At 39.1% G+C, this 10,570-nt stretch overlaps 1 protein-coding gene across 2 annotated transcripts in view; it reads left to right on the top strand.

Moving 5' to 3' along the window:
* The first annotated feature begins 304 nt into the window (after positions 1-304).
* MSH2 (mutS homolog 2) overlaps positions 305-10,570 on the top strand; it is a 90,794-nt gene continuing 80,528 nt past the window's right edge. The window contains exons 1-4 of one of the 2 annotated variants that reach the window (XM_037807186.1): positions 305-571; positions 5,806-5,960; positions 8,780-9,058; positions 9,969-10,115. In XM_037807186.1, the coding sequence (XP_037663114.1) occupies positions 361-571; positions 5,806-5,960; positions 8,780-9,058; positions 9,969-10,115 (792 nt within the window). In that variant the 5' untranslated portion in view covers positions 305-360. Of the gene's footprint in view, positions 572-2,423; positions 3,178-5,805; positions 5,961-8,779; positions 9,059-9,968; positions 10,116-10,570 lie in introns of those variants that run through there. The other variant, XM_037807187.1, reaches the window with a different exon arrangement.

Genomic DNA, 10,570 nt, shown 5'->3' with positions numbered 1-10,570 from the left:
CTTCCCACCTAGTCGCTAACCGTAGCCATCCGTCCACCTGGGCTCCGGACCGGTGCAGCCCAGAAAGCCCGGAGACTCGAAATTGCTTTATGGATGTGGGTCTGCCAGGCTTTGCGCGCGACCCAAGCGCGAGCATGCGCAGTAGACAGAGTTGCCAGCGTGCGCGGGAAGCTGGGTCGCGTGCGTCTGTCATTGGCTGCCGTGAAGGACTCCCACCCACCGACACGCAACGGTGAATGCTGATTGGGTGTCCCCGGCCTCGCCGGACGCCGCTGCAGGGGTGAGGGAAAGGGAGGCGGGAAACAGCTTGGTGGGTGCGGGGTCGCAGTTCCCTGTGCTAGGCTGTGGAGAGCTTCCGAAATGGCGGTGCTGCCGAAGGATACCCTGCAGCTGGAGAGCGTGGCCGAGGTGGGCTTTGTGCGCTTCTTTCAGGGCATGCCGCAGAAGCCGACCACCACGGTGCGCCTCTTCGACCGGGGCGATTTCTATACGGCGCACGGCGAGGATGCGCTCTTCGCCGCCCGGGAGGTGTTCAAGACCCAGGGGGTGGTCAAGTACCTCGGGCCGACAGGTAAGGGCGGGGCGGCTCGGGGCTCCGGAGGGACCAGGAGTCTGTTCTACTTCCCGTCTCAGAAAGTGGGCGAGCACTTGGCTACAAAAAAGCACCGGGGGCGGGGACCTTGGTGTTTTGGGGTGAGACCTTGCCCCAAGTGGGGCCCGACCTGGCCTGCCTCGGCCCTGTATTCTGTTCCTCTCCAGCTGCCCCAGATCTAAAATAATAACACTTAATGGGGTGTTTACCATGTGCCAGGCGTTGTGCGAGGCGTTTTTGTTTTCTTTATTAAAGAAGTTGTGGGTTTATAGAACAATAGTGCAAAAAGTATAGGATTCCCATATACCACCTTATTAACAGCTTGCATTGGTGAGGAACATTTGTTACAATTGATGATAGCACATTTTTATAATTGTACTATTGACTGTAGTCCATGGTTTACCTTAGGGTTCACTGTGTTGTGTAGTTCCATGGATTTTAAAATTTTTATTGTTACTATACATACAGTCTAACATTTTCCCTTTTAAGCACATTCATATACTTCAGTGCTGTTAATTACGTTCTCTGTGGTGCTACCATCGCGCGGCGTTTTAATATCTGGTTTTGTTTAATTTTCCCAGCAGTCTCGTAGGTGTGTGTGCGGCAGCCCTGCCTTGACGCTGTACATCTTTCTTCTAAACACTGACAATTGGACCGGTCCGAAAGTGAGATTTAGAAGGGGGTAGGAGCGGCTCAGAGGGGTTATATAATGTTGCTCACAGGATACTACATCTAGGCGCTGGTCTAGCTGGGGCCTGTAATGGGCGCCTACTGAAAAGCGGTTTAGCTAAGTGGCGCCCTGGATTCAAGTCGCGCCTCCACCTGGTAGTATGACCTTGGACTAGTCGTTAAGCTCTGCCTCAGATCAGCATTCAGTGCCCTCTGTTACCCAGCCCTGTCTGTCCCGCATCATCTGCTACTGGAAAACCGTAGACTCATCCTATGTGGGCCAGATGTTCTAGAGATTTTTCTCCCTGGTTCCTTTGCTTTTTTGTGGGTAAGTTGTGGTAATGGAAAGAGCATTCTAGGAGGAGTAAGGCGTTCTGGATTCTATTTCTGCTCTGCCACTTGCAAATGGAATGTTACTGACCTAAAATGTTTCATTCATTAGATAGAAAATTGTGAGTGCTGCTAGGTCAGTAGGGTCATGGACTCTGGGAATACACAGATAAAAAGACAATATCTCTGCCTCCACAGAGCTCATTCTAGTGGAGAGTAAGGCAGAAATAATTACAATTCAAGGTGAAGAACAAATGGAGATGCAAGCTATAACATGCTCTTGAAGAGGCAGAGAATTGGTAGGGCCCCCAGGACTGGAGACATCAGAAAAGGCATTACATAAGGGGCTAAATTCCATTTGAGTCTTGAAGGGCTACAGGTTTGCTGGGGAGAGGGCCTGAAACTAGGTAGTTTGGGGTTGCTGAAGTGGAAAGTGATGGGTGAGGAGGTATGGGGACCAGTTAAGACCAGCCCAAGATAGTTAGGGGTATCTTGATAGTTAATGATGGCCTACTGCTTTCTAATGTTAAAGTGATTGACTCTTATTCCTCCAGGCTAGTGTTCAAGGCTCTCATTTGCAATTTAGAATGGTTTAAGCATTTTAAATGATGTAACTTAACATGTATGTTTGAATAATTTGGATCACGGATTTTTCTAAACACTTAATTTTAATACTTTTATTTTTCTGTCTAATTTAGATTATGAAAAGAATAATGGTTGCTAATTATTACTTCCTTTTATTGGGAAGGAGACATAAGCATCCAGGGATCTTATTGGAGCATAGTTTTTTTTTTTTTTTTTTTTTAAACATATAATGCTTCTCTTGTTGCTCTTAAAGATTTAAATGTGGTTCTTTACCAGGGACATTTATTAGAATAGAGTAACCTAGCCAGTCTCTCCTCCTTAATCGTATTGAGAATGTGGTTAAAGGTGAATTTAGCTTTTCATAGAGGTCAGCAAGTAAACGCGAGCTGTTCCCAAGAATCTACTTCTTACATTAGAGATGTTTGCAAAGGCACATTTTAAATGAGATATAAAAAGATAAATAATTTGTTACAAGAAATTGGCCAAAATAATAGAAAAAGGGAGGGGCTCAAAAACAAAGTTGTACCATAGTTCCCAAAAGCTGGTACCTGTTTGCATTGTGACTTTTCTTGGGAAAAATTTTTCTTCCTTTTAAAATGCAGTGTGGCTAAAAGGTTAGCAGATCTTTTCCTTTGCTGCTCTGTTTTTTAGGCAGTGTTACTTGTTGCAAAAATGATCCCAGATGAGTAAATTAGATCCAGACTTGAGCAACTGTAAATACGTAGGGATCCCATGCTTAGGGCTCCCTGATTGCAGTGCTCTAATAACTGGCATGTCTCTTGTGGGGACCAAGGAAGGCCTACAGAGGGGTACAGAGGGGTACTAGGGATATTGGTTCATGTGGGGCAGGAGGCTTCTAAGCCAAGGTTGTCCCCTGCACCACTGATGTGGATTTACCTTCATACATCTGAAACATCCTGGGAAGAAAGGCCATGTGGACTGCTACACAGACTGCTGGTAGATGGACTCCAACCGAGAGGATGCCTCATGCTGCCCAGCTGGCAAGTTCTGGTTCCTGTTCTCTGTTTCTCTGAGTGGCCTGTGAGCTTCTGAGTGTTTACTTGATGGATGTTGCATATACTTGCAATTACTAGTTTTTGGTGTTAAAATATTCATTTTTTGAAATGATGGTTATTTTATATGGTGGTATTAAAAACTCTCCCTTACCTGGCAAGTGAAAGTGTTGGTAACCCTGATTTGGTGCCCAGCTTTTTGTTTTTGAAATGTTGCTGGTCTGTGAAATCCCAAAGCTTGAGAACCATTGTAATTGTAGCATGGGCTCTGGATTTGAGTTTAAAACATGCAAAGATTATATAAAAAGTCCAGTACTGGCAAGGGAATGGTGAGATGATGTTCTTATACACTGCTGGAAGGGTTGCTGATTTTCTGGATAGCAATTTGATATTACATATTGATCCTTAAAAATCCTCATACGTATATGAATTTATACTACATAGCTGGTGTGAGTATAAATTGGTACGACCGTTTTGGTAAATTGTTAGGTGGCGACCCAGAAGTTCTACTTAGGAGTGTAATACCCAGGGGCATACAGCACTGCCACAAAACCTCCTTTCGGATAAATATGTGTAGATTAATAATGAAGATGGGGTGGGAGGTGAGGTTTGCTGCAAGGACTCACTTGGGGGCTGTTTTTCTGACCAAATTTAATATATTTGACTCTTCACCCCATCCACTCTTGAAAAGAAATCACCACCATTGTGAAAGAAAAGATTGGCAACCATTGCCCTGAGTACTTCAATATAAATTATACTGCCCAGGGCCAGGCAGATAACATTAATGTGCAAAGTAGTCAGGTGGATCTGAGCCTGCTTGTTCATCCAGTGTTAGGCATTCAAATTCAAATGCTTGAAAAACTGTGTGCTGGCCAAACTGAATTATCTGGCACTTCCAGTGGACTTCTGGTTTAAGAGCTGTCCCAGAATTATGCCATACTAGTGTTGTTGTTTTTTTTTTCCTTTCCCCAGAATTATTTTTGCCGAGTTGGACTTTACTTTTTGCCATCAAAACGAAGGGATGATATGAAAAACTTTTTGAAAGTCATTGCTGTATTTCTGAAAGTTGCTGGCAGTATTCATAATGGCATTTATGAATATCTCTGGGAGAAATTTCTCTCTGCTCTTTTGTTAGCTGATTCACTGCTTTCCTTGAGCAAAGCAGTATATTTGGAATCATGTTTTATCATATGCGTAATGTAGTGGTAGGGTGACTGTTCTGCTTTGCTTGGGATTGAGGAGTTTCCTGGGAAGCAGGACCTTTTAAGTACTATAACTGGGAAAGTCTTAGAAAAACTGGGGCTAGTTCACCCTTTGTGCTAGGCAGAAATAGGAAATACTTTAAATGGTGTCTTCCATTCCATCCAGAGGTTCCCATCCTGAGTATTAGTTGGGAGATATCTATCATCTGTAGTCTGGATAGATCTTAGTTCCTCTGTGTACCTCTGAGAACAGGAGTGCAAGGCCTTGCTGAATGAGATTCCAGAGTAAACCGAGTTTTCATTCACCTTGCTTTCTAAATGCAAGCTAAAGAACCAGCAATATATTCAACTCTGTAAGAAAATGTGGCTGTGTTGAACTTACTGAGCTTTGGAAACTGGTAATCTAAGTCTAAATGCAGTGTTTTGATAAAGGTTTGAATTAATTGCCTGTGTTATAAAAATTGAAAGCTTTCATATAAAAATTGAGACATTGAGCTTCTTTCTCGACATCAGTACTATTGACATTTTGGACTAGTTAATTGCTGTGATGGGCTGTCCTGTGCACGGTTAACAGCATGCCTGCCTCTAGATTCCATTAGAATTCTACCCTCCCCCCCTCCAGTTTTGACAACCAAAAATGTCTCCACACGTTGCCAAAATCCTCTCCAAATGAGAACAAGTGATCCTTGCCTTTTCTGGGTAGAGGAAAATAGATGCACTCGAACTTGATTGATGGTAGTGTTTATTGGCACAGCTAACATTCTGGCAATGGCAATGTTTATCAAAATCATGCATATCCTTTGATATAATCTAGTTTTAGGGCTTTTATCTTACAGACATATTCACACATTTGGAGGCTATTCATGCAGCACTACTGCAATAGCAAAAGACTGAAACAATCCGTATGTCTCAGTAAGAGACTAATTAAATTATAGAACATCTTTATAGTTATTGGTATGTTTGCAGTTGTAAACAGAAAGAAGCTGATTATGTACTGATGGAACAATCTCCACACTATATTGAAGTTAAAAAAAACAAAACAAGATAGAGAAAGTGTGTGTGGTATGCAGCCATTTATATAAAAAAGGGAAAAATGCTTTGTGTTTGCTTCTGTGTGCGTAGAATATATCCTTTATAAACGTAACACTATGGTGGAAAACTGGATGCTGAGGGGACAGTGGTGAAAGGGAGACTTTTTTGCTGTGTTTGCTCCTTTAGCATTTTATATTTCTTTCATTTTGTATCTTTTCAAGAATTTCTCATTTTGATGTGTAGGCTCCAGAGGGACAGGGGTCCTATATGTATTCATTTTATACCCTTCATATACCATAGTTCCTGGGACATGATAAGTGTGTGGTAAACAGTTTGAACAGTTATTCTAATTACAATGCTATATTTTTATGTTTTTCTTTAGGAGCAAAGACTCTGGAGAGTGTTGTGCTTAGTAAAATGAATTTTGAGTCTTTTGTAAAAGACCTTCTTCTAGTTCGTCAGTATAGAGTTGAAGTTTACAAGAATAGAGCTGGAAATAAGGCCTCCAAGGAAAATGATTGGTATTTAGCATTTAAGGTAATTATCATTTTTACATTTTAATTTTTATCCAGATTTTAATCAACAATCCATAGTTTAAGGGGATTGATAATAATTATGTAGAAGATTCTATGTGTTTTAATATTTTAACCAGGTTGCAATAGTAAAATGCTTTGAGAATCTTTTAATATTCTTTAGCATGTATGTGCCTTTTCTTCCATTGTTGTAAATTTTTATAAGTCTAGGACATTGTTTGATAGTGATTATATTCCTTGGCATGCATAGAAAGCCACACTGACACACATGCTTCTAATGTTAGGGAGAACCCTGCCTTTAGGAGATAGTAGTGCTGTTGATTTTTGTTTTATTTCATAACTGTCTTCCTTTCTTCCTTAATTGTCTGTCTGTAAGACCATGTCTTTCTTCACCACACAGTACCCACACAGAGTAGGTTCTCAAGCAATACTGGCATAAATTAATGGTTAAAGTATTGTTGAGATTTATTCTTGAAAGGGAATAAATGTGTGGTGAGGGAGACGATACCCTGAACTGGATGCTGGCAGATTTTTCCTCTTCTCTTCCCTAATGTGTGACCTTGACAATTTCCTAACCTCTCCTAGTGTTTGTTTCTTCAGTAAAATAAGAAGGTTGGATTAAAAGGTTTTTAAGATGCTTTCCAACTCTAAAATCCTGTGAGTTTTTTCTTACAATGTTTAATAAAAATACTTCAACATTTGATGTTGGAGCTGCTTCAGATATAGTGTTCAATCTTTATTCCACATCCTCCCTTCCCCTGTAAATATCGACATTTACTGTAGATTATATGTGGGAGAATTTAGCATTTTACATTATGGAGTTTTCTGGGAATTCCCTGCTGTATTGAGGAAAGTGGATGTCATGGTCCAAGAGGGCTTTTGTAGCCGAAGCACTAAAGACAGCGCCAGACACGTTCTGTGAGCTTTTATTTTGGAGCTGCCCTGAATTCAGGAGCTTCTCTGAATGGATTCAGGAGCTGCTCTGAATGGCAGTGGGTTCAGAGCTTAATGGGAAGATACTCTGCACTTTGGGGTTGCTGAATAAGCTGGTTATAAGGGCTCGACAGGGATTGATTGTGATCAAGAGGGAGGAGGGGAGGATTGTAGATTATCTTGTAGATAACAGTATCTCAGGGAGTCGCAGGAAGGAGGTAGTTACAGGAGGGAGGCAAGCTGTAGATAACATTTAGCACCAGAGGCCTGATTTTACAAGGAGAGTAGGTCAAACCTGAACCGTACTAGGTCAAGCAAACTGCTGTGTGCACTTGGAGAAGGCCCTGGGCCCGGGGCTCCCACTGTGGGACTTTTCTTACAGTTTTAACATACCTTGAAAGAATTTAATGGGAAATTGAGGGTACCACAAACTGGGTTTTCTATCCTATTCACAGAATTCATTAGGTAATAACAACAAGATATGGAACAACAAGTTCAAGTGATTGCTATGACTGTCAGTCAGCCTGTCACACCTCATTCCATATGTCATATCAGAATTCTTCGAGATGGAATTATTTTTAACTCCCACCTTTTAGGTCAGAAGAAAAATCTTAAGATATGTAATTTTTACCTGGTTAAAAAGATGATATCTTCCATCTTGACATTTTTAGTTCAGGTCTTAAACTGTTAAAACTGATTTGTCTTTTCATTAGCTTATTGATTATGTAAAGTATTAATGGTATTTTAAGTAGATCATTTTGATTTCTTTCCCATGTTTCCAACATTATGTGCAGAGCAGGAGAGGATCTTAAATGCCGTTTAGTTCAGAGATTACAGTTTTATATTTTCATGGACTCCTCCCTCTGGCGCGAGAACCCAATTTTACTAGCTACTGGTTTACTTTGAGACTTTTTTTAAGTGTGCTTCACATCTGTACATGTAAATCCGAAACAAATGTGAAAATATGATACAATATATATGGTTGTGATTGAATTGGTGCATTTTCATTTGAATGCCAGGTATCGTTTTTACATTTTAATTTTTATCCTGATTTTAATCAACAATCCATAGTTTAAGGGGATTGATAATAGTTATAAAATGAAATGATTATCATGATTGTGATTCTGAGGACACTCAAGTACTGTTGATGATTACTGGTTGCTTGAATTTGGCTGACACGGTGCTTGCTCTCTTGGAGAGTTGTTCATATTTTTTGATATCTCATGTGTAATAACACGCTCCCATTAATGCCCCAGAAATGCCTGATGTTAGCAGCCTATTAGCTTCTGATCAAGTTGAAGTATGTAAACTAACAGCTTGACAAAAGTACAGAACTTGACTTTTTACTTTAGTTTATTCAATCTTAGAGTGACTTCTAAGCTTTTGAAAGACTCTTTTCTTTGGAAATCACTAATCCAGAACAATCTGCATTTTACACATAAATATGTTGATTTAGAGAGGTGACTTTCCAGTCAATACTCAGTACTTAAGCTAATAATACTGCTTTCCTATGTGGTATGGCGACTTCAGTGAAAATACTGACGCATATAATGAATGGGTGGTTTGGTGGAATGTGGGAATGTGTGGTAGTATCAGGATTATCAGTTTGGGTACCTTAGCGATTGTGTGTATGAACGCAGCTGCCAGATTTCAGATTGAGAATCACTTGAAACTGTTTTTAGATGTGCCCAAGTGTTGTAAGAATAGTTTGAGAAGTTGGGATACTTTATAGAAAATATGGCAATAATAATTGGAATACGTGGTTACAGGCAATTACTTTTTGTTAGAAAACATGTTATCAATAAAAATTCATCAGGGTTGGGTAATTCTTGTTTGCTAGTAAAATTCTAAAGTTCAAGTTTCTTTAAAATTTTCTTTATTTTTACTCAGGCTTCTCCCGGCAATCTTTCTCAGTTTGAGGACATTCTCTTTGGTAATAATGACATGTCATCTTCCATTGGTGTTGTGGGTATTAAAATGTCCACAGTCGATGGCCAGAGACAGGTTGGAGTTGGGTATGTTGACTCCATACAGCGGAAGCTAGGACTGTGTGAGTTTCCCGATAATGATCAGTTCTCCAATCTTGAGGCGCTCCTGATTCAGATTGGACCAAAGGAATGTGTTCTGCCAGGAGGAGAGACCACTGGAGACATGGCTAAACTGAGGCAGGTAAGGGAATTAAGTCTAGTGATAGATGAGAATCCAAGCCTAGGAAAAGACTTGTAATTAACATGGTACTATTTTATTTAAGGAAACACCAATTAAAGAGTCAACAGTTTTTGAATCTAATTATAATAATGTTTTATTTTGAAGAATGTTTTGATATTTATATTTTATAGAAAACTTTGTATCTTCAATGGAACACCCAGAACAAGGTTTCTTGTTTTAAGATGATTTCTCCCTCAGATCTTTCCTCCTTCCTCCTATCCTTCCTTCCCCTCCTCTCCTCCTCTTCCTTTCTTTTAAAATAATAAGAGAGTGCCAACCTTGAGGTGATCAGAATTAATAAAAGGAATGCTTTTACAGCTCAAGGGGAAAAAAAGAGGCAATATAAGGTCATCTTTTTAAAAAACTGCTTATTTTACTGTATTTAGCATGGATTTATCAAATAAACATTCAGGATTTTTTTGTTTTTGTGTGATAGTTCAAGAACATTAGCTTCTTATTTCAGTGATTTGTTTATTTTTTATTTTAATGAAATTTTGATTGTGCCTTTTGAAGAGGTATGTGGTTTATATAGCTATTTTGTGGGTCTTAAATACTTTAAGAAATGCTTGGGAGATAGTAAGTCTATTGTGGGCATTTTAAACATAGTATCTAAGCAACCTTGCATAAGTCATATTCTGTTAAGAATTTTTACTTTGGGGACTAGTTTTTGAAAGCTTTATGTGAACGTAATTTTAGATTTCCATTAAAATCTAGTCTGTAGATTTTAAAAATGTGTTAATGTATAGATGTTACCATTGTCTTGCACATTGAATACAAATTTAATGTGGGTTAATAATCTGTTAAGCTCCATCTCTATATTTGTCAGTTGTAATTTCTGAATAAAGTAACTTAAATATTTCTGGTGAAACAGGTTATTCAGAGAGGAGGAATTCTGATCACAGATAGAAAAAGAACTGAATTTTCCTCAAAGGACATTTATCAGGACCTCAATCGTTTGTTGAAAGCCAAAAAGGGAGATCAGATGAATAGTGCTGTCTTGCCAGAAATGGAGAATCAGGTATGTGGATTATAGATGTGAATTTATTCTTAAATTATTTTTTAATAGTGGCTTTTTAGAAGGCTACTCCTATTGCATCCCTTAAAACTTAAATTGTGGATCAGTGGTATTAGGCTTATTTGATCTATTAAGAATCTTGTGAAAATGATTAGAAAATTTCAAACACAACCTTAAGTATAATTCCATTATACTCACACTATCCCTAGGGTTTGTACAATTTTAATGGTTTCACTTGAAAAAGTATGAGGTACTTAAGTATCTTACCTGTTACTTAAGTAGATAAGATAGCACAGTGACTGGGAGGGGAAAAAGACCTGTTTTGTTTCTCAGCTTTATTATTTACCACATGTAGGATCTTTGATAAATTACTTCACTTTTATTTTATTTTATTTTATTTTATTTTATTTTATGTTATTTTAGTATCAGTTAAATAAGGTTAAAGAAGGATTGTTATA

Source organism: Choloepus didactylus, chromosome 17 (genome assembly GCF_015220235.1).
Source record: "Choloepus didactylus isolate mChoDid1 chromosome 17, mChoDid1.pri, whole genome shotgun sequence".
Lineage (NCBI taxonomy): Eukaryota > Metazoa > Chordata > Mammalia > Pilosa > Megalonychidae > Choloepus > Choloepus didactylus.
This window is presented reverse-complemented; position numbering and strand designations above follow the sequence as displayed.